Here is a 25,540-nt window from a genome sequence, read left to right on the forward strand (position 1 = left end):
GCCTATGTGTATGTCACAACGGCTTCCACACTGTGTAAGGGTTTAAATAAACAAGAGGACCATGATGGTCCTGAATCGCTCACCTGTCCAAACGCAACCCAGTTCATTGTGGCTAAGTTTCATTGAAAACCATCACGTAGTTTCAGAGTAGATGCCATAACAAAAATTGTTAATAGATGGAAGGACAGAACATGGAGATAAGGCGATTTGTCTAGTCCACCATCTGTAGATGGTTGGCTAATAAAGAGTAACCTCTTGGGTAATTATGTTGAACTTAAATTCACACTACTAAGGGTTAGGATTTTTTTTTAACCGGGCATTGTAATTTCAACAATCTCTGTACAAGGTTCATGTAAATATCGCCTTTAGAGTGTCAGTACTACTTTTGCTTTGGTTGAGCAAGTGACATTATTAGTCCTAGGAAATAACAAGAAGAGTAATTATTGTTACAGTTTATAAATATATTATTTAACTAGCATCACATACCTGACATAAATCTTGTGAATAATGATATCCACAGAAATTATACATTATAATATAGTATTTGTAATACAAGCTGGCATTTTTTATCTAAATAATAAATAAATAAGAGATATGTTTTCCCACAGTATGTGATATTAAACATGCTCGATTGTTTGATAGACATTACAATATAAGCCTTGTGTATCAAATGCAAATTATAATTTTTCATGAACAGCATATGATATGTTTCTGATTTAAAAAGTAACCAATATCTTTTTAGTTGTAGAGAGCTATTAGTACTGGGTATTTTGCATTGCGAGCTTAGTATTTGGTCAAATAGAAGGATCACAGGCATATCTCCACATCCCTGAAAGATCCATACTATAGACAAAGAAATTACCACTGATATGCCCGCATGTTGTACAGCTTCATAGAAGCATTTGTTTTTACAAATAAATTCAACTTTATACGGCACATAGTGCCCCCAGTACAGTAATAACTAAACAGCCATATACAAAACTATCTCACAACATCCAACTTACATTCAAAACAGTTCCTCTTCAAAAACAATTATATCATATGCTGTCATTGTCTTCAAAAGCTAGTTCTTGTCAATGATATATGTACTGCTAACAATCGAACATGTTTCATATTTGCAGAACAGGGTTTTAACAGCTAGGTCAAAGAGAAGATTTTTTTTTCTTTTGCATGTTAAATTATTCAACACAAAAAAATGTTGTTTGCAGTTTGAACCTTTACTTTTGCTACATTATTGCATTGTTGATTTTTTTAATCACATGTGGCCAAAGTTACCAGTCAGGTAAAATGAGTAATTTAGCATTATTTAACTTTTGACTGGCAAAAACATTGTGTTGTGATGTTAAATGCCAAATACAAGACAATATGTTGATAAAACACAAAAATGAAAACAGTATTAAACAGAAATGTTTATTTACACAAGCAATGAACAAACACATTTGAAAAACTTAACATGAAAGAGCTACAATGTAAACCTGTGCAGATAGTAACACAGTGCCAAGCAAAATAATATAAAACAAAAATTTACATAGTATAATTTTTTTAACAATCCTATTAAATTTAAATCATTTACTTATGTATACAAGTTTAAAACACAGTCAATTGTTTTCATTCATAAGCACTGTAATATTTGTTTTATTTACAGTTTTGGTGACATTAACCATTGACTGAGAGACAACAGTAACTGTAAAGTTTTTGTAAGACACAAATAGCAATTTTTTTCTCATACAATAAAATGAAAATACCTTTACAATACACACTGCATGTTGCGACAATATTCAAAAATGATTGGGTCTATTTGATGATAGAAATAATTGTTAAATTTTGAAACATAGAAAACATAACAACCAAATATTGTTGAATACCACAAATTTACCAAGTTGATAAATTGTAAAAACATAATGATACATCAAGCTTGTTCATGCAATAAATAACTTAAACATAAAAAGTGAATTTACCAATTAAAACTTCGCACATCTGTTAAAAAAATTGATTTGTAAAAGGCAATTTTCCACTGACTGCTTAAATTGAGAAACTAGAGCTATCACTAAAGGTGATGAATGTACCCCCCCCCCCCCCCCCCCATGCACTGACACAGTACATTGCAATTTGATGCACACAAGATCACATAATTATGTGGACTGAAATGTATATAGACTGTATGTATACAGTAAAGAAACAAAAAAACAAAGTCCCATACTAGGCAAATATTCATCTAAAAGAACGAACATGCACCATGCACAACTAGGTTGGTACTGATCACTTGTTGTGAAGTTTCATTAAATTGGTGCAAGGGTTCGGAAGATTAGGCGCGCACAAGATTGCATATGCAACTGTATGTACATAGTATTTAACAAGAAACAAAGTCCCATAACGTCTGCAATTTTTGTCGCAGAAAGAACCTAATATGCCCCATGCACAACTACTGTTGTTACTGATCACTTGTGTTGAAGTTTATTAAATTGTATCAACGGGATGAGGAGAGATGGTGCGCACAAGATTGTGTCTATGTATATAGTATAGTAACAAAAAACAAAGTCCCATAACTCTGCAAAAAAAAAATTTCTGAAAGAACCTAACATGCCCCATGCACAACTACTGTTGTTACCGACCACTTGTGTGAAGTTTCATTAAATTGTGTGAAGGGGATGAGGAAGATGGTGTGCACAAGACTTTGTCTATGGACAGACAGACGGACGGACAGATAAGAGACAACCTGAAACCATTATCACCCCCTTACAATTTTGTTGTCGGGGTACAATAATGTCTTTTCAAGAGTAGAAGCAACGACAGACATAATATTGACAGACATGATTAAAAATTCAATTTGATATTCTTAAAGATGGTGAGCTATTAAGCTATTTCAATAGTGGAAACATTCCCTTGTTATGTTTTTATGGTGCCCACCCACATAAAGCAAAAGCACCATACAGTACCAACTTCATATTTTATGAAGTTGGCACTGTAAGACAGCCAAACGGTGATATTTTCAAGAAACACATTAAGGATGCACAAATGATAGTAATTTACTTTGTTTATTATTTCTTATACAAATAAATTATTTTATGGTCTGCCAATAGGTTTCCATGCCCCAAACTGTAGCGTCTGGGTTTAAAAAAAATAAGATCTAAAGTTTCAATAGTCAGTTGTTGATTCATTTACAAGTTTTTTCACACACCAGCAAATTCTGATAAGTACTCTAGAACAGGTCTAGATTTTAACCGCTACATCAATATTAAAATCCCCTAAAATAACCATAGGTGTTGACACACTTACTCTTTGTAACAGTTCATCTCTCAAGAATGTGCGAAACATACTTTTCAGGTAACTTAGAGATTTTGTATAACACAACAATCTGCACTTCTTGATAACCCTGCACAATCTTCACAATTGTGAATTCAAAATTTTCCGAATTAAATGAGCAATATGAAATATATTAATTCATTTCTGACATATACAGCTATTCCATGTAAAGGGTCTGTGAGTTGGTGATTGTGACGATTGACATTTCGTATCAGGCGAAAGCCATCTACATCATACTTAGCATCAGTATCAGAATAGCCAACCGTGTTTCAGCAAGACCAAATATATTTTGATGACATGAGAGTATGATCATATTTGACATCCTTAAAATGTTTATGTAAGACCTGCAATTATTAAAAGCTACTTTTAATGTTGAATCCACTGATTCTAAAAGGAACATAGCACAACCCAGTCTAGCACTATTTTGTAACCTATCCATTCAGTCTTTACTTTTGATCAACTTGTAAAGTTTGCTAAATGAAATTTAGAATTTGTAGCTTATCTAATGATTTAACTCTACTCAATGCAACATATGTAGGTGGGGAACTTTTCGTGTTTTCCGCTGAGACAGGTCAATTACAGCACTTTCAAAAGTAGTACCTTGCTCTGAACAGAACGCCCAGCAGACGGTTGCAAAGGGTACGAATCCTTTCAAATGTCTTTTTGTTGTATGAAAAAAGGGACCTTTCGATGTAAAAATATCGGTGTCCAATTAGGTCTATTTCTGAATGGTAAAATCCTCTTTTCCCTTATTTTTATCCTTGTTTCATTTCCAGCTTTTTTGCCTCATCAAACTGCACCCAATGACACTTGGTCGATTGTCTCTACTTGCTTTATCAAATTTGTTTTACAATACAAGAAGCTCCATTAGCTAATCCATCTTCATGTCTACATTAACTGTTAGATCATAAATCATTCCAACTACAACTAGTAACTGACAATGTAAATTTGCTGTTTGTTTGGATCTGTTGGCAATTCTGTAGGGCTTCTTTCTGTTTTTCATTTGAAAGTTTTGAAAACAACAGAATAAATGACAGGGTTTATCAAAACTTCTGCGTGTTTAAACTATCAATAATTTTTCATTGAATATATGCATGTAATAATTTTCTGCAAACAGATGTGGCGAGTCCTTCTGGTAATTTTGTGCATCTGTGTTTATTTCACATGTTTTAGAACAGTTTTGTCATCATCTGTCAAACAATTGCTTCTAAGTCTGTTTTAAAGTTCTGCAAATTCAAATCATCCCTGTTGTCTCATAATTTCTGTCAATTCATACATGAAAAGTGTTCTTTCCACAGGTTTATTGAAGAGCTTCTGCATCACGAGTAAAATCATTAAAAAATCCAATCACCACCACAGTTTCAACGAAACAAGTCTCCCACAACAATTAACACTTACACCCCCCAAATGGTATTCTTTTTCCCTTTTCAATTCTTGCATCTCTGTTTTAATAAAAGTTTAGCATTCCATTGCTTACCATTGAATTTTCATCAATGATCACAACTGACAGGTTTTATACTTAGATCTAAAATATCAAAGCACCACATTTTAATGTTTGATTTGCTTGTTTGATTTTGTTTGAAGGCAGATAAAGGGTTGAACCACTGATTTAAAATGCAGCTTTTCCAGTGTATGCACATAAAAGAACTCTGATGTCATCAGGATTCTCGCCTTCTTTCAGTTTAAGTATTCTATATAAGTCTGATATAAATGCTTTAATAACAAACACTTTTCCCAAACACCTGCACCACCTGAGAGAAAAGTATATAAAGGTGCATCTTTGGTTTTCACCCAATGTAAAAACATGATTGTAAAAATTGTTTCTGTTTTATGTTTAATGATTGCAATAGAGATCTATAGTCTTCATCAGAAAGAAATTTTCATTTGAAAGTATCTGTGGAGCACTGACAGAACACCCAAATTTTAAATCCCAATATCAATTCCCGGTGCTCAACTGCTCCATCGGGATTGAAATATATAAATGTTTCTGACTCTACTGTTTTTTCTTCAGCAGTTTCAGCTTCTACTTGCTTGTTCCGGGAGCTAATTCATCAAATTGCATCATACTCTGCTTCTGCCAAATCTCTAGCAATTTCTAATTCTTCTGCATGATGTTCATAATAAGAGCATTTCGGGTCAACTGTTTCTTTCAATGACTCATAGTGTTCTTTGTATGTACTGAAATTTGCTGCAGAAAATCATTAAATTCTTTTCACCATGGATGAAATAATAAAGTTTTTCTCTGTAATGGTTTTCTTCATCTGTTTTGCGACTGAATCTTACATATCTAATTACTTTTGAGTTTTGACGGTCTGATTTTGATCCACTTTTTAAAGTTATAACTGTTTCAATTTCCTCTAAGTCCTCTCATCTGTTACTTCATATTATTTTCATCATCATTTCTTCATAAAGGGTTCCATTCCATTGAAAAAATCACTTCAAAACAGTGACACATAATCCGCTAAACAATAATGCTGCAATACCCTTTTGGCCGTTTTGAGTATCTTTTAATAACATTGTCAAAACATTATGTCTGTTGATTCAGCTGGCATATTTTCAATACAGAGGCAGATTTCAATAACTGGAACCTTTCATTTGGAGTGGATGTATTAATAAACACGACATCTCTTGTACTTTTGGTAAAGGGGCTTTTGAAGGGACCAAATAAACGCCTTTTGAGCACTAACTTCAACGCTATTGAAAACACATTTCCAAATGTCTTACTTGTCTTTTAATATCCAATTTCCCCATTCCCGCTTCTTGTGGCACTGCATGTAACAAATTACTCATCCCTTTCTTTGAACTTACTAATATATGACACTTTATACATTGCACAGGCAAAAGGGATCTAGCACAAAACTTATGTCAAACATTTGCCCTCCAACCTTTCAACACATGTTCATTATATAAATTCACACGTATTTCACTTGGATGACGTTTCAAAAATACTTTTGGTGAATTCAATGAACTTCTGATACATTTGATGTAACTTCCTCACTCATTTGCACAACATTTTGTCAAAAATTCTCATATGACATACTGTATCCTTTCTTTTTCATCATTCATTTTTTCTGTAACTGCTGATATAATTTATGTACTTGTCTCTGTCAATTTCAAGAGGTTCCAAAATCATAGTCTTTGGAATTGGTGGTAGTGGATAACCAAAGCGACAAAGTCTGTCTCTTTTTTTCTACAAGTTCTAGAATGTTTGTGAGTTGAATTTCTACAAGTGAACCAACAACTGATTACTGATAGAACATGTCAAATACTGATCCACATATGTGTCAAGTCATTAATGGAATCCACTTTGTATTTTGGTGCTTTTCTTTACCCATACAATCATGTGAATGTGTGGAGACCCACCTGCTGAAATTCAACTCTGTAAAAATAATCGAAATTTCTCCAAGTGGTTTGTGCTCACTCTTAAGAACCTGTATTAATAAACTCTTGTACTCTGTGGTCAAAATATCTAAGCAATGACGGGATCTGACTGAAAAAGTTTAATCTTTTTTTTCCCATGAAAAGTCCTTCAATTGCTCATCAGAATAGTTGACCTTATCATTTAAAGTAGCTAACATTTTCAAAAAAACAGTCCATCTAGTTTGGGCACAAGACAATGACATGAACCATTTGGAAATACCTAACTGTCTTAGCATTGCATATACTTCTTTTTCGAGACTCCAAATAAAAGGTGAGTTTCGAATTGTTTAAATAAATAGTAACCTTCATCTTTCGACAATATTATCAATGTACTGGGAGTTCATTACTTGAGCTGCAGTCACATTACTTGTACCTGTTGGACACTTCTAACAGCAAGATTGGCTTTATCATTCAGCCTGCTTCATTTGTATCTTTTTAAGTTTAAAGAAAATATTTGGCACACAATTACACCCTTTCTGTCTTGGCTTCTCAACTCCCTTTTGCAATGTCACTATAATTTACTCGCACAATTCTTGCTTCGTTTTCAAGACTTTTTTAACCACAAAATATGCTGGGGAAACAAAGATTTTCTGAATCTGTATCTTGAAATATGCTAAGTGGTCGTTGACCTTCCCTGGTGCAAATGTAAATGTCATGTTTCATTTTCAAGGTTGCATCGTCTAATAAAGTGTCAATATTTCCAACTTTTTTCCTGGGGCGACTTCTTCTGCATCTGAATCATACAGCTTTTCACTATTATCTGTAATGTCTAAAGTTGATGTCTTGATTTTTCTTCTCATGTAAAAGGGTTCATAAATTTTCCCAGCAGAAACATTTTCAAAGTTCCTCAACGTCAAATTTGATGCATGCTTTATTAATGTTTAAAAAACAGGAATCGCAATAAAGTGCTGTAATCTTGGTCATAAGTATACTCCTCCAAAAGTCTGCCATACAAGATCAAAATCTTCATAACTGGTAATCCTTTAAATTTCCACTTGAGACCAAAAAATTCATTAAATATTTGATTACTGTTTGCTGTTACCTTTCAATCCAATGCTCATCGTTTTCTACATTAGCATTTTATAAAGTTCACTGTTTTTCATTAACCAATGTAGGCAACAAGTACTTTGGGGGGTCTAACTTTTTCAGAGAAAGCACATGACTTGAAAGACATTTTTTTCTTCAATTTTACTGGCACCGAAACATTTTCATCAAAAGTCTTGGTAATGCATTTACTACAGTTGAATATCAACGGTACATTTACAACATTTCCTTAATTGACACTGGCGACCTCTTGGGAGTTCCTTATTGCATAAATGGTATGCGTAATGCAATTAAACGCTTTTCTAATGAAAAAGTTCCAACCCTTTGGCTTACATGGCCACTTCATCCCATTTAAAACAGATAATTTCGGTACTTTACCACTGTTTATACTAGATTTACTTTTTCTACAAACCCTTTCTTTATTATCGACTGATACCCCCCCTGTTACAAATTTTCTTTCTCATTACAAGTCAATATTTTACTTCTGTCACACCGTGTTTGAACCATTTTTGATGACAGCAACTGCATATATATAGCGCCCAACTGATATTCTTTCTTGAAAGCGATCAATACAATGTCAATATCTTGTCCACACTGCCCTCTCTTTCTTTGCAAAAAATTCACTTCTGAAAATGAAGATTTTTTCTCTTAGAACTTTCCTTTCCTACCAATAACCTTTTTCCCAGCATTTTACTCCTTGCATCTAATCTCCATTGTGTTTGCAATGCTTTCTTTTCTAAAATTATATGGATTTGATCTCAATTTTCTCTTTGACTTGTTTTGTATTTCAAGTTCTCTTTGTTTAATGTCATCACTTGTTCGTTTCTCTCTTCTTTGTTTTGCTTCCCAAACCTTAAATTCTTCTACTGTTCTCGCCTTCTTTCGACATCTTCTCTATTCTCTTTCTCTTTTCTCTGAACTCTTCAGACTGTCTGGCATTGCGCTTTGACTGAAGCGAGCGCTGTCTATCTTTCATCTGAAAATTCTTCAGACTGTCTGGCATTGCGCTTTGACTGAAGCGAGCGCTGTCTATCTTTCTTCGATATTCTTCAGACTGTCTGGCATTGCTCATTGACGAAGCGTGCGCTGTCTATCTTTCTTCTGATATTCTTCAGACTGTCTGGCATTGCGCTTTGACGAAGCGAGCGCTGTCTAATCTTTCTTCTAAATTCTTCAGACTGTCGGCATTGCTCATTGACTAAGCGTGCGCTGTCTATCTTTCTTCTGATATTCTTCAGACTGTCTGGCTTGCTCATTGACTGAAGCGTGCGCTGTCTATCTTCTTCTGATATTCTTCAGACTGTCTGGCATTGCGCTTTGATTTCAGAGAATATTGTTTATCCTTGTATTTGAATTCCTCACATTCCCTTTTCTCCTGCATGTAAGTTCCCCATGTAAACTGTCCTTGAAGGCATCTTTTGTTTTTTTGTTTCCTTAATTTACTTCTTTGCATTTGATCTTTGAATTTACTTGCCTATGATGTTCACAAGAATCACAGTTCGATTTTTTGTGGGGCTGTTTCTTTTTCACAAGCAGTACTATGATGACTAGGAGACTTCTTTTTTTCCCCTTTTTGTCACAGTTTCCCATTCAGTTAAACCAGAGTGCAGTAAAAAACATTGACAATTCCACTTTCTGTTCACTTAAACTCATTTCGGTTCCAAAATACATTGGCAAAACGCACTGGCAATAAGTCAAATTGCGCTTATGCAATCAACATTTCTGTCATATAAGGCATACATGTATGTAACAAGATCTTGTAACTGATGGAAAGAAAAGAGTATTGATGTTCATTTTCTGAGGACAATCCAGTCCCCACCATTGAATGTGAATCAAAAAAGAAATATTTGGGCTTCCCTCTTAAACACTGCAGAACAAACTGATCCCATCATAAGGAGCAAGTAAGAGGACCTGGTAAATTGCAGTATCCAAAGACTGATAAAGAGAAAGGCAAACTCATTTGTAGCAAACTGCTGTTGCAAACACCAGAGATAACCTCTAACTTGGTACAGAAATCTGTTTATTCATGATATTAATATTGACAGGTAGTTTCATCAAAATTTAACAGGGAAAATTTCCCAAATCTGTTTGTTTTTTTGGAGCCTGTGACAGTTTTTTTTGTATAATGAAATCACCATCTAAAAGAACATTATCCAAGTCTTTGCTGCATTCAACCTTGAATAATGAGCATGAATCAAGGAAAAACATAGCATTTTAATGTGCACTGCCTGCCACGGACTACACTGAAAAAACTTTCACCTGATGAAATGAGCCTAGGATGAATACATCAAACCCGCTGGGCTTGAGACTGGTACAGCCACGTATGGAAGTTCACAACCAGTCAAAACAGATGATTCTATTTCAGATGAACACATAGTTATGGAACTGAAAAGTTTTATCAGTTTCCTTTGTGTTTCACTTGGTAAGCCACAGAAACAGTTTGCATACAGATTGGTAAAAACATCAAGTCTATCAGTTGGCAAATCAAGGCAAATCATAAGGCAAATCATAAGGCGCAGATGGCCCAAAGGCTCAGAGAGCAGGGATTGACCCCATCTGCTTATCAGTGCCCTACACAACAGACAAAAAGGTCCATCTGTACCAATACCAATGGCCCAGACGCGAAGCGACATTAGGCACAGGCCACAGTGGACCTGTAGGCCATGCGACCCTCATCTGGGGTAGCTGCATCAGGATTGACACCAATCTTCTTACAACCATTTAACTTAATCACAGACCTGAAAAAATAAACAAAAAGGGCATTTTCAGAAAGACTTCTCTGTCTGACTCAAAATGCTTTAAAAGAAAAACATAAACACAGGACACAATAAATTTTAAACTATAGCCTTCAATGAATATAAGTCGCCCTTAAAATTTCCCTTTTAGATGTTGCTTCAATATGTGTTTGCATAGGGATATTATCTTATGAATAGTGACAGGGAATGCAATCATAAATTAACATCATGGTTTTCAAGAAAATCGTTCTTGAAGTCAATAAGTAAAAAAAGCAATATACAACTGTAAGGACTAAATGGTATCAAAGACATACTGTTTTCATGTACCTATCACTGATGTCAATCCTTCTATCTGCTTCTCTTTCTCTCCCCATTAGAGCAGTTTAGCCTTCCTGGGTTGGCTACAGGACTTCTGCCTTTAAATTTGGCATCCTAGGGAAATAAAATATGAAAGAAAACTTTTTCCGTTAAACAAGTATCTATGCTTAAAGTTATACAGATGCAACTTTTCCCCCTACCAGACAATAAAAAAAACTTTTCATGTATAAAGTGTTTGTTAGCAGACAAGGGAAATATTTTAAAACTTTATACAATCATTTCAATTATAAGCTTGGACTCTAGTACAAGGAAAGTTGAACCTACATGACAAATAAGCCAAATACCAAACCTCAACAGAAAAGGGGTTTACATATCACATTCATGTGTTCTTAAAACTTGGGGTTCATTTACCCTTTATTTGAGGGGTTATACTGTGCATCTAAAGCATGCATGAACCTATCAGAAGACTTTGAAAGTACACACTTGTAAAAGTTAAAATGACGAACATACAACTGCTTTACTTTATCATCTACTTTTATCTAAGTACTGACCATGATATTAACATATATCAGAGAATTTGCGAATCATGGAATGGGAAATATTTCTGTCTACATTCAAACTATATTACCTCACTCCTGAAAATCCCCTATCTTCTGCTCTGTCAATCAAACACTCAAAGTCCTCAAACAGATCACCTCCTTCCACGTAGAATCACTATTTAAAACTCCTCTTCACTATCATATGAATTAATCACTAAATTCACTAAAATCAGTCTGTCACTATCACTTTTTAGTCACAAAGTCTTAACACAATAAAAAATAATGTAGGTAAATTGTCACAAAAAGTGTTTTCTAAAAAATTCAGAAGGTCAGGTTTATACTAGAAGAAAAAGAAGTTTTTTAGTCAAAATAAGATTGATGACCCTGTTCATAAATGAGCAAAAGCAGAAATTTCAAAATCTAAAAGTCCATTTACAAGCTATGATTACACTGAACTTAATTGACAATCACCAGAAAATATTTTTAATTCTATACGTCTCAAAGTATATTTTGTATCGAGACGACTTTCAAAAATTTATAAGTATGCAAGAAATAAAGCAAACAATAAAGTGATAACCATGATCAACCAGGAAGTAATTCTCCCTGGAAGAGGCCCTTTTCTTTCATTGGTAATTGTAACAGAAATTATTGTTTATATAGCTTATTGTGCAAGGATTATAATCTAATTGATAAACTGCAAATTGTTAAAAGCTGGACTTCGCTAAAAAAATTCAATCGACAGAATTAATCATATAGTAAAAGTTGAAACTCCACAGGTCGCTCAACACAGTCTTTTTTTTACCAATGGCACCCTACCCGGTACGGCTGAAGCCTGCGATTACTGATAATAAAGCATTCTATTTATTAATAATTGCAAGTCAAAAATTTTAGGAATGGGTACAATTCTCTCTTTGCAGAATTTAAGACATTTCAAGAATGATTTTTCTGCCATCAATGCAGAAATTTTAAAAGTTTAAATTTTTTCTCTTCCCCAGACAGAGATTGGTTAAGATCGCCCCAATTGAAAATTCTGAAAAGATAAAGACATAATTGAATAATAAAACAATAATAATAAAATTGATTGAAGATACATTGAAAAATATGGCCTCTAGAGAGGTCCACAGGGTTTTTCATTTAAAGCCCTACTGACCTAGTTTTTGACCACAGTTGACCCGGCTTCAAACTTAACCTAAATATCATCAAGATGAACATTCAGACCTAATTGCATACAGATTCCATGAAAAATACGGCCTCTAGAGAGGTCACAAGGTTTTTCTATTATTTGAACTACTGACCTAGTTTTTTACCGCATGTGACCCAGTTTCAAACATACCTAGATATTAACAAGATGAAAATTCTGACCAATTTTTTATTGCAGATCCCATAAAAAATATGGCCCCTATAGAAGGGCACAAGGTTTTCTATTATCTACTTACTGACCTAGTTTTTTACCGCATGTGACCCAGTTCCCAAATTTGACCTAGATAACATCCCAAAGGGGAACATTCTGACCAATTTTCATGCAGATCCCATGAAAAAGATGGCCTCTACAGAGGTCACAAGGTTTTTCTATTATTTGACCTACTGACCTAGTTTGGATCGGACGTACCCAGTTTCCAACTTGACCTAGATATCATCAAGATGAACATTCTGAAAAATTTTCATCAGATCCCATGAAATATATGACCTCTAAGAGGTCACAAGGATTTTTATATTGACCTACTGACCTAGTTTTTGACCACAGTTGACCCAGTTACAAACTTGACCTAGATATCATCAAGATGAACATTCAGACCAATTTTCATACATATCTCATGAAAAATATGGCCTCTAGAGTGGTCACAAGGTTTTTCTATTATTTGACCTACTGACCTAGTTTTTGACCGCACGTGATCCAGTTTCGAACTTGACCTAGATATCACCAAGTTGAACATTCTGACTAAATTTCATGCAGATCCCATGAAAAATATGACCTCTAGAGTGGTCACAATGTTTTTCTATTATTTGACCTAATGACCTAGTTTTGGACCGAACGTGACCCAGTTTCTACTTTGGCCTAGATATCATCAAGATGAACATTCTCACTAATTTTCATGAAGATCCATTGAAAAATATGGCCTCTAGGGAGGGCACAAGGATTTTTTATTTTTAGACCTACTGACCTAGTTTTTTGACCGCAGTTGATTTCCCGTTTCGAACTTGACCTAATATCATCAAGATGAACATTTCTGACCAATTTTCATGCAGATCCCATTAAAAATATGGCCTCTACAGAGGTTACAAGTTTTTCTAATTATTTGACCTACTGACCTAATTTTTAGATCGGACGTGACACCAGTTTCGAAGTTGACCTAGATATCAAACAAGATGAATATTCTGACCAATTTTCATGAGATCCCATGAAAAATGACCTCTAGAGAGGTCACAAGGATTTTTTATTATTTTACCTAATGACCTAGTTTAGACCGAAACTGACCCCTTTCAAATTTGACCTAGATATCAAAAAGATGAACATTCTGACCAATTTCTTGAAGATCCATTGAAAAATATGGCCCCAGGGAGGTCACAAGGATTTCCTATTTTAGACCTACTGACCTAGTTTTAGACCGCAGTTGATCCAGTTTCGAACTTGACCTAGAAATCAATCAAGATGAACATTCTGACCAATTTTCATGCAGATCCCTTTAAAAATATGGCCTCTAGAGAGGTCACAAGGATTTTCTATTATTTAACCTACTGACCTAGTTTTTGACCGCAGCTGACCCACTTTCGAACTTGACCTAGATATCATCAAGATGAACATTCTGAACAATTTTCATGCAGATCCCATGAAATATATGACCTCTAGAGAGGTCACAAGGATTTTTTATTATTTGACCTACTGACCTAGTTTTTGACCACAGTTGACCCAGTTACAAACTTGACCTAGATATCATCAAGATGAACATTCAGACCAATTTTCATACATATCTCATGAAAAATATGGCCTCTAGAGTGGTCACAAGGTTTTTCTATTATTTGACCTACTGACCTAGTTTTTGACCGCACGTGACACCAGTTTCGAACTTGACCTAGATAATCACCAATTGAACATTCTGACTAAATTTCATGCAGATCCCAAAGAAAAATATGACCTCTAGAGTGGTCACAATGTTTTCTAATTTTTTGACCTAATGACCTAGTTTTTGGGCCGAACGTGACCCAGTTTCTACTTTGGCCTAGATATCATCAAGATGAACATTCTCACTAATTTTCATGAAGATCCATTGAAAAATATGGCCTCTAGGAGGTCACAAGGATTTTCTATTTTTAGACCTACGACCTAGTTTTAGACCGCAGTTATCCAGTTTCGAACTTGACCTAGATATCAACAAGATGAAAAATTCTGACCAATTTTCATGCAATCCCATTAAAAATATGGCCTCTACAGAGGTTACAATGTTTTTCTATTATTTGACCTACTGACCTAGTTTAGGATCGGACGTGACCCAGTTTCGAAGTTGACCTAGATATCATCAAGATGAGTATTCTGACCAATTTTCATGCAGATCCCATGAAAAATATGACCTCTAGAGAGGTCACAAGGATTTTCTATTATTTGACCTAATGACCTAGTTTTAGACCGAACGTGACCCAGTTTCAAATTTGACCTAGATATCAACAAGATGAACATTCTGACCAATTTTCTTGAAGATCCATTGAAAAATATGGCCCTAGAGGGCACAAGGATTTTCTATTTTTAGACCTACTGACCTAGTTTTAGACCCATTGATCCATTTCGAACTTGACCTAGAATCATCAAATGAAAAATTCTGATAATTTTTATGCGATCCCTTTAAAAATATGGCCTCTAAGAGGTCACAAGATTTTCTATTATTTAACCTACTGACCAGTTTTTGACCGCAGCTGACCCATTTCGAACTTGACCTAGATATCATCAAGAAAACATTCTGACCAACTTCATGAAGATCCATTAAAAAGTATTGGGCCCCTAGAGAGGTCACAAGGTTTTTCTATTTTTAGACCTACTGACCTAGTTTTTACCGCACGTGACCCAGTTTCGAACTTGACCTAGATATCATCAAGGTGAACATTCTGACCAAACTTTCATAAAGATCCCATGAAAAATGTACCTCTAGAGTGGGCACAAGCAAAAGTTTACGGACGCACGGGCGGACGGACGCACGGACGACGGAAAGGACGACGGACACCGCGCGATCACAAAAGCTCACCCTTTTCACTTTGTGACAGGTGAGCTAAAAATCAGTAAAATTTCCTGTTTTAATATGTGTTATACCCAAAAACTTTTCAACACTAAACAGTTTTAAAAAAAGTAAAATAATTTACATTGCAATAAAACGTTCTACTATTGTTCAAGTTCACTTCGAGTTTTAACATGTAATTTTGTGCACTAAGATTTGCAAGCAAAATCTGGACATTAGTCAAATGTTAAATCCTGAACCGCTTTCTAGTGTAATTCAATCGATGTCCCATTCTACTACGTGGTAATTTTAATTCGGTTGCATCATCTTGTTCTTTCCCTTGCGCACAATCTAAAACCCTTAATAAGAACATTCGTTGGCGCGATACAGTAATTTCTCATTTTTCCCCCAGCAATTGTGATGATCACGTGGCCTAAACGTTAAACAAAATTAAATATACATATCATTAAAAACTAAACTGCACTGGGGCGACTTTTTACCTTTAAAAATATATTAAAAGGTTTCTCCTTTAAAGAAACAGCACATGATAATAATTTAACTATATAAATTTTTCTTTACTTAGCATATTATCAATGCGTATTTTTATTTGTCTCATCGAGTCTTGCCTTGAACTCAAGGTTCGGGTTCAAAGCCATATACTCGACCATTTTCGAGACACGCCATAGAGTATCATGAAAAAATAATTAGATTAACAAATTAACTAATGTTTCCAAAAAACTTTTTTATTTATATTATGTTTGAAGAGGCCTATCTAACTATAACCCTTATTAAGGTTTATCGCTGTAACATTATTGAAATTAATCAGTTATTTATATCCAACCTCAAACAGCAACCGACATAGTCGTGTACGGAGACCTAGTTGAGCGTTGAAATCCTTGTCTGGGGTAATTCCATTAGAGGATGTTCTCCACTTCTCAAATGTTATGTCGTACAGCTTTTGGAAAACATAATACGTGAATTATGTTTTGCATGCCGATCACTCAGCAATCCTTTTTAACATATATTGACAATTCGATTGATGCAGACTAGAAGTTTTGTTTCCTATTTCATCTTTCATGTACCTAAAATAACAAATATAAGGACATGATAGAACATATATCATACATATGCACGTTTATAGTATACAACATATGTTCAAGATATGCCTCGTTCTTTCAATATTATCTTCAAATGCTTAAAGAAGTTTACAGACCATCTAGTGCAAGCTCTCTAACAATTACTTATTCGAATTAATAGATCTTGCAGGCAAGCGTGGCCGCATTTACATGAGCACCAGCCCGATGTTAGTCATGCTGGAAATTGGTGAGCCGGGAAGGACATCAATTCAGTTGGTGAACCGGGAAGGCGAAGTTTTATTTTACTGATTTCTTTGAAACTATTGACTCCAATAATTAATTAAGGTATCACTGACCTCTGTTTGTCATAAAAGAACACCCGTCAGGGCATTTAGTCATTAGAAATACATGAAAACTCTTTTTATGCGATATAATATGGTGTGAGGAATGGGGAAGTGTTTCCATGAAGTGCATTGTGCTCGAATGTTCTCCTAAACGTAAGACTTTCTTGAAAAATGCAAACGTCAGTGATAAACTAGAGACACATGCGGGTACTTTAGGCTATATGTCATTTCCAAATCTATTCGTTACCAATGAAATAATCGCAAGTTTACTCACCGAATCGAGATGTTTTGACACATAAAAGCCGCATCGGGAAGTGTTGCACGCACCTGTTGATGACGTACTATACCATCCCTGTTCATGAAGATATCATGAAAAATATGGCCTCTAGAGAGGTCACAAGGTTTTTCTATTTTTATACCTATTGGCCTAGTTTTTGACCGCATGTGACCCAGTTTCGAAACTGACCTGGATATCATCAAGTTGAACATTCAGATCAATTTTCATGAAGATTCATCGAAAAATATGGCCTCTAGAGAGGTCAAAAGATTTTTCTAATTTTAGACCTACTGACCTAGTTTTTGACCGCAGTTGACCCAGTTTCAAAATTGACCTAGATATCATCAAGATGAACATTCAGACCAACTTTCATACAGATCCCATGAAAAGTATGGCCTCTAGAGAGGTCACACGTTTTTTTTATTATTTGACATACTGACCTAGTTTTTTAGGGCACGTGACCCAGTTTCACATCTGACCTAGATATCATCAAGATGAACATTCCGACCAATTTTCATGAAGATCCATTCAAGGGTATGGCCTCTAGAGAGGTCACAAGGTTTTTCTATTTCAAGACCTACTGACCTAGTTTTTGATCGCAGTTGACCCAGTTTCAAACCTGACCTATATATCATCAAGATAAACACTCAGACCAACTTTCATACAGATCCCATGAAAAATATGGCCTCTAGAGAGGTCAGAACGTTTTATCATTATCTAACCTACTGACCTACTTTTTGAAGGCACGTGACCCACTTTCGAAACTGACCTAGATATCATCAAGATGAACATTCTGACCAATTTTTATGGAGATCCATTCACAAGTATGGCCTCTAGAGAGGTCACAATGTTTTTCTATTTTTAGACCTACTGACCTAGTTTTTGACCGCACATGACCCTGTTTCGAATTTGACCTAGATATCATCAAGATGAACATTCAGACCAACTTTCATACCGATCCCATGAAAAATATGGCCTTTAGAGAGGTCACAAGGTTTTTCTATTATTTGATCTACTGACCTAGTTTTTGAAGGCACGTGACCCACTTTCAAACCTGACCTAGATATCATCAAGATGAACATTCAGACCAAATTTCATACAGATCCCATGAAAAATATGGCCTTTAGAGAAGTCACAAGGGTTTTCTATTTTTTGACCTACAGACCTAGTTTTTGATGGCACATGACCCACTTTCGAACTTGACCTAGATATCATCAAGGTGAACATTCTGACCAATTTTCATGAAGATCTCATGAAATATATGGCCTCTAGAGAGGTCACAAGGTTTTTCTATTTTTAGACCTACTGACCTAGTTTTTGACCGCACGTGACCCAGTTTCGAACTTGACCTAGATATCATCAAGATGAACATTCAGACCAACTTTCATACAGATCCCATGAAAAATATGGCCTTTAGAGAGGTCACAAGGTTTTTCTATTATTTGACCTACTGACCTAGTTTTTGAGGGCACGTGACACAGTTTCGAACTAGACCTAGATATCATCAAGGTGAACGTTCTGACCAATTTTCATGAAGATTTGTGAAATACATGGCCTCTAGAGAGGTAACAAGGTTTTTCTTTTTTTAGACCTACTGACCTAGTTTTTGATGGCTTGTGACCCAGTTTTGAACTTGACCTAGATATCATCAAGGTGAACATTCTGACCAATTTTCATGAAGATCTTTTGAAATATATGGCCTCTAGAGAGGTCACAAGGTTTTTCTATTTTTAGACCTACTGACCTAGTTTTTATCTGCACGTGACCCAGTTTCGAACTTGACCTAGATATCATCAAGGTGAACATTCTGATCAACTTTCATAAAGATCCTATGAAAAATGTGACCTCTAGAGTGGTCACAAGCAAAAGTTTACGGACAGACGCACGCACGGACGGACGACGGACACCGCGCGATCACGAAAGCTCACCTTGTCACTTTTTGACAGGTGAGCTAACAAGAGCACTGCAATGCAACGCAAATGCAGAGCAATATTCACACAAAATAAAGTCATATGACCTTTGACCCCTAAATGTGACCTTGACATTGAAGTGAGCCATCCGAAACATGCGCTCTGCATATTGTTTCAATGAGTTGAACTTTTGTGTCAGGTTTCTCTGAAATCCATCAAGGGGTTCAAGAGTTACAAAGCGGAAGGGAAATTGCTTACCAACACACAGACAGACAGACGGACACCAAGGCAATAACATAATACGTCCCTGCGTGCGTGTAAAAAGGAATCGAGATCTTATGGTGATACAAGTTGTGTGCAAGTTTGGTTAAAATCAAATCATAAATGAAGCTGCTATTGTGCAGACAAGGTCAGAATAGCAAATTCTGGCCCTTTCAGGGGCCATAACTCTGGAACCCATTATGGGATCTGGCCGGTTCAAGAAAGGAACCAAGGTCTTAAGGTGACGCAAGTTGTGAGCAAGTTTGGTTAAAATCATAAATGAAGCTGCTATTGTGAAGACAAGGTCAAAATAGCCAATTTTGGCCGTTTCAGGGGCCATAACTCTGGAACCCATTAAGGGATCTGGCCGGTTCTAGAAAGGAACCAAGATCTTATGGTGACGTAAGTTGTGTGCAAGTTTGGTAAAAATCAAATCATAAATGAAACCACTATCGTGCAGACAAGAAATTGTTGACAGACACACGGATGGACGGACGCACGGGCCTACGACAGACGACGGACAAAGGGTGATCACAAAAGCTCACCTTGTCACTATGTGACAGGTGAGCTTAAAACTATCTACTTAAAAACAAACTCAGTTACCATATTACATTGCATAAAGTAAAACAAATTATACAAAAGTTCAAAATATAATCTTTTAAAACGGAAAGTTTTCAGTCCAGTAAATCAAGTATGAATTTATCATAAAACAAGTGTGCCATGGAACTCTTAAAGTAAACAGGAACTCATAAAGAAAACCATTTAGACAAACAAACTGCTGAAAAATTAGAGACTAGAGTGATGCAATCCGTGCTCAGTACATTTTTATGTTGAATTGTTCACTACAATGAAACACAGAATTGTTTTTGTTTTTGATATTTTCATATGCAACAGTAGAATATTTACATTAGCATACTTACATTAACATCCAAACAGTACACAGTCTGACTATGGGAACCAATGTATACCAGTCCAGTCTCAGTATCAACTACAGGTGAACATTTTACCTGGGAACCAGTCTCAAACTGCCACAAGATGTCCCCAGTATCAACATGGAGGCAATACACATTGCCATCATAACATCCTATGAAACATTAATATTGAAAAATAATTATTTTGCTTGCATGCCAACCCGAATATGATTTTCATCAGTGCTGGAAAAACTTGTCTTAATCCCTAGGCTGTAAGATAAGTCTCCTCATTCATACATAACTGTGAAAAGTGGTTAAATTTCATTTTATTTCTTCTATTATTCTTAAAATATGGTATGTATGAAAAAGATTGAAATAGCCAGGTTTTGGGTAACTTACTGTTTAAGCAGTACATGGCTCAGCACAGCCTCTTTACCACATTTACAGTTACCCCCATGCCTTGTTTTCCAATCCACACTTACAAGCAAAACATTTTTATATTCTGATTAATACCCTAAATAATGTATTTTGTAAAAAAGGTCAACAACTAGAAGATGCTTTTGTAGAAAAGTGCATGTCTCCCCCAATGCATAGTGGTAATAGGCAAGAAGTCAATAGGGGACAGGAGCGAAAGTCAGAGACATTGATGGTTGGCTGCAATAGGGATCATCTACTCGGCATGTCCAATCATCCCACAAAGTTTCAATATTCTGGGCCTAGTTGTTCTCAAGTTATAGGAAACGGTTTTCATTGTTCTGGCCCCTGTCACCTTGACCTTTGATCGAGTGACCACAAAATCAATAAGGGTCATCTACTCTGCATGTCCAATCATCCTATGAAGTTTCAACATTCAGGGTCAAGTGGTTCTCAAGTTATTGATTGGAAAGAGTTTTCAATGTTCAGGCCCCTGTGACCTTGATCTTTGCTCTAGTGACCCCAAAATCAATAGTGGTCATCTACTCTGTAAGTCCCTTCATCCTATGAAGTTTGATGGTTCTTGGTCAAATGGTTCCCAAGTTACTGATCAGAAACAGTTTTCAAATTTCCTGCCCCTGTGACCTTGAACTTTGATCGAGTGACCCAAAAATCATTAGGGGTCATCTACTCTATATTTCCAATTACCCTATGAAGTTTTAACATTCTGGGTCAAGTCATTCTCAAGTTACTGATCAGAAACGGTTTTCCACGTTCAGGCCCATGTGACCGTAACCTTTGATCCAGTAACTGCAAAAATAAATAATTGAAGGTTCTAGATCAAATGGTTCTCCAGTCATTGATTGGAAATGAAAACAAGAGGGTCATGATGACCCTGGATCGCTCACCTGAGAAATATGAGCTACATGTTTCAAATGTCAAACTGATGATAAAATATTAAGAAAGTCAGTAGGTCACATTCATGGTCAATGATATTCAGTTTTACAATTGGTGTGCAAAACTGTGCATGTCATCAAAATTTCAAGGCTGTATCTTAAACAAGAGGACCATGATGGTCCTGAATCGCTCACCTCATCCCACATGACCCAGTTTTGAGTATGACGTTGTTTTTTCTATTCCCTGACATAGTGACCTAGTTTTTGAGCTCATGTGACCCAGTTCTGAACTTGACCTAGATATTATCAAGATAAAAATTCTGACCAATTTTCATGAAGATCCTTGAAAAATATGGTCTCTAGAGAGGTCACAAGGTTTTTCTATTATCTGACCTACTGACCTAGTTTTCGAAGGTACGTGACCCTGTTTTGAACTTTACCTAGATATCATCACGGTGAACATTCTCACTAATTTTCAAGAAGATCTCATGAAAAATATGGCCTCTAGAGAGGTCACAAGGTTTTTCTATTTTTATATACTGGCCTATATTTTGACCGCACGTGACCCAGTTTCGAAACTGACAAGATATCATCAAGGTAAACATTCAGATCAATTTTCATGAAGATCCATTGAAAAATATGGCCTCTAGAGAGGTCAAAAGATTTTAATAATTTTAGACCTACTGACCTAGTTTTTGACTGCAGTTGACCCAGTTTAAAACTTGACTTAGATATCAAGATGAACATTCAGACCAACTTTCATACAGATCCCATGAAAAGTATGGCCTCTAGAGAGGTCATCAGGTTTTTTTATTATTTGACCTACTGACCTAGTTTTTTAGGGCACGTGACCCAGTTTCAAACTTGACCTAGACATCATCAAGGTTAACATTCTGACCAATTTTCATGAAGATCCATTCAAGGGTATGGCCTCTAGAGAGGTCACAAGGTTTTTCTATTTCAAGACCTACTGACCTAGTTTTTGATCGCAGTTGACCCAGTTCAAACTTGACCTATATATCATCAACATAAACATTCAGACCAACTTTCATACAGATCCCCTGAAAAATATGGCCTCTAGAGAGGTCACAATGTTTTTTCATTATTTGACCTACTGACCTACTTTTTGAAGGCACGTGACCCACTTTCGAACTTGACCTAGATATCATCAAGATGAACATCCTGACCAAATTTTATGAAGATCCATTAAAAAGTATGGCCTCTAGAGAAGTCACAAGGTTTTTCTATTTTTAGATCTACTGACCTAGTTTTTGACCGAAAATGACCCTGTTTCGAATTTGATCTAGATATAATCAAGATGAACATTCAGACCAACTTTCATACAGATCCCATGAAAAATATGGCCTTTAGAGAGGTCACAAGGTTTTTCTATTATTTGACCTATTGACCTAGTTTTTAACGGCATGTGACCCACTTTCGAAGTTGACCTAGATATCATCAAGATGAACATTCAGACCAATTTTCATACAGATCCCCTGAAAAATATGGCCTCTAGAGAGGTCACAAGGTTTTTCTTTTATTTGACCTACTGACCTAGATTTTGACGGCACGTGACCCACTTGCGATCTTGACCTAGATATCATCAAGGTGAACATTCTGACCAATTTTCATGAAGATCTCATGAAAAATATGGCCTCTAGAGAGGTCACAAGGTTTTTCTATTTTTAGACCTACTGACCTAGTTTTTGATGGCACGTGACCTAGTTTCGAACTTGACCTAGATATCATCAAGTTGAACATTCTGACCAACTTTTATAAAGATCCCACAAAAAATGTGACCTCTAGAGTGGTCACAAGCAAAAGTTTACGGACGGACGGACGGACGAACGCACGCACGGACGACGGACGCTGCGTGATCACAAAAGCTCACCTTGTCACTATGTGACAGGTGAGCTAAAAACAAGAAAGTAGGTCAGTAGGTCAAGGTCACAGTCAAGTGACATCATATTACTTGGGGTCATCGGGTAATTATAATTAAACAGTGTTGGAAATAGGACCAAATGATTTTTTAAGTATTTTTTCCTATATAACTCACATAGTAACTAAGTGACCCCAGGGCGGGGCCTCTTTTAACCCCAGGGGCATAATTTGAACAATTTTGGTAGAGGACTACTAGACAATGCATCATGCCAAATATCAAAAGCATAGGTTGTATGGTTTCAGACAAAATTTTAAAGTTTTTTCCTATATAAGTCTATATAAAACTTAGGACCCCCAGGGAAAGGCCTCTTTTCACCCCAGGGGTACAGTTTGAACAATTTTACTTGAGGACCATAAGACAATGCTACAAACCAAATATCAAAGGTCTAAGTGTTGCGGTTTCAGACAAGAAGATTTTCAAACTTTTTTTCATATGTAAGTCTATGTAAAAATTGGGAGCCTAGAGGGATAATTTGAACAATCTTGGTAGAGGACCACTAAATGATGCTACATAACAAATATCAAAGCCCTAGGCCGTGTGGTTTTGTACAAGAAGATTTTCAAAGTTTTCCCTATATAAGTCTATATAAACCATGTGACCCCCGGGGCGGGGCCATATTTGACCTAGGGGGATAATTTGAACAGCTTTGAAGGGGATCACTAGATGATGCTACATACCAAATATCAAAGCCCTATGCCATGTGGTTTTGTACAAGAAGATTTTCAAAGTTTTCCCTATATAAGTCTATATAAACCATGTGAGCCCTCTGGGGCAGGGCCATATTTGACCCTAGGGGGATAATCTGAAAATTTTCATAGAGGACCACTAGATGATGCTACACACCAGATATCAAAGCCCTAGGCCCTGTGGTTTTGGACAAGAAGATTTTCAAAGTTTTTCCTTTCGGTTGCCATGGCAACCAGAGTTCTGAATGGAATTCAATTCTTTGAATAATTTTGAAAGGTGGCCATCCAAGGATCATTCCTGTGAAGTTTGGTGTAATTCTGCCCAGTGGTTTTCAAGAAGATTTTTTTTAGAAAATGTTGACGGACACACGACGCACGACGGACATTGAGCGGTCACAATAGCTCACCATAAGCCTTCGGCTCAGGTGAGCTAAAAATGAAAGGCAGATACTTATACTGGTGGATTTACGTACAGCACAGAACAGTTTGAACAATAATCTGCAAAGAATCTAACTGCTTTAAAATGTCCACTCAGTTATTATTAACTAAATGGTCCTCAGCAGAAGTGAAGTCACTCTTAATATTAATTTTCTTTAATCTATTCTATAATTTGTAAAACTCTTAAAACATTATGACAATGAAAAACTAAATATTACCAACAACAACAAAGTGTCCACATGCACTAAGACAGACAGATGACTCTATTCTGTCAGGAAGAGTTGTCTCCCATAGCCTCTCTCCCGTAGAGCCACATATAGCAGAGAATCTGTGAGAATGAGATCCTATCATCACAATAAACTCTCCACTGAAATATAGTCCCAGATTCTATTATTCAGATATGATAATTCCTTAGATCTGTACAGGATATCCAAGTCAAACAATATTTATACTGGTCCTTAAAAAAGAATCTCCCTTTACCGATAAATCAACAGCTTGGTACAACGGAAAGGCTTGGTACAAAAGAAATGCTTGGTACAAAAGAAATGCTTGATACAATGGAAAGGCTTGGTACAATGAAAAGGCTTGGTACAACAGAAATGTTTGGTACAACAGAAAGGTTTGGTACAAAAGAAAGGCTTGGTACAAAAGAAAGGCTTGGTACAATGAAAAGGCTTGGTACAATGAAAAGGATTGGTACAATGAAAAGGCTTGGTACAACAGAAATGTTTGGTACAACAGAAAGGTTTGGTACAATGGAAAGGCTTGGTACAAAAGAAAGGATTGGTACAAGTTGATTTTGTCATATTATTACTGTAACTACA

General features: G+C 36.0%; 1 protein-coding gene across 1 annotated transcript in view; it reads right to left on the bottom strand.

The window, feature by feature from the left end:
• Positions 1 to 25,540, bottom strand: part of LOC123547233 (beta-alanine-activating enzyme-like) — a 54,867-nt gene that overhangs the window by 7,180 nt on the left and 22,147 nt on the right. The window contains exons 13-14 of the mRNA XM_053551494.1: positions 24,935 to 25,083; positions 20,350 to 20,513 (exon numbers count right to left, since the gene is read on the bottom strand). Coding sequence (XP_053407469.1) covers positions 20,350 to 20,513; positions 24,935 to 25,083 — 313 coding nt within the window. The remainder of the gene's footprint in view (positions 1 to 20,349; positions 20,514 to 24,934; positions 25,084 to 25,540) is intronic.

Source organism: Mercenaria mercenaria, chromosome 9 (genome assembly GCF_021730395.1).
Source record: "Mercenaria mercenaria strain notata chromosome 9, MADL_Memer_1, whole genome shotgun sequence".
Lineage (NCBI taxonomy): Eukaryota > Metazoa > Mollusca > Bivalvia > Venerida > Veneridae > Mercenaria > Mercenaria mercenaria.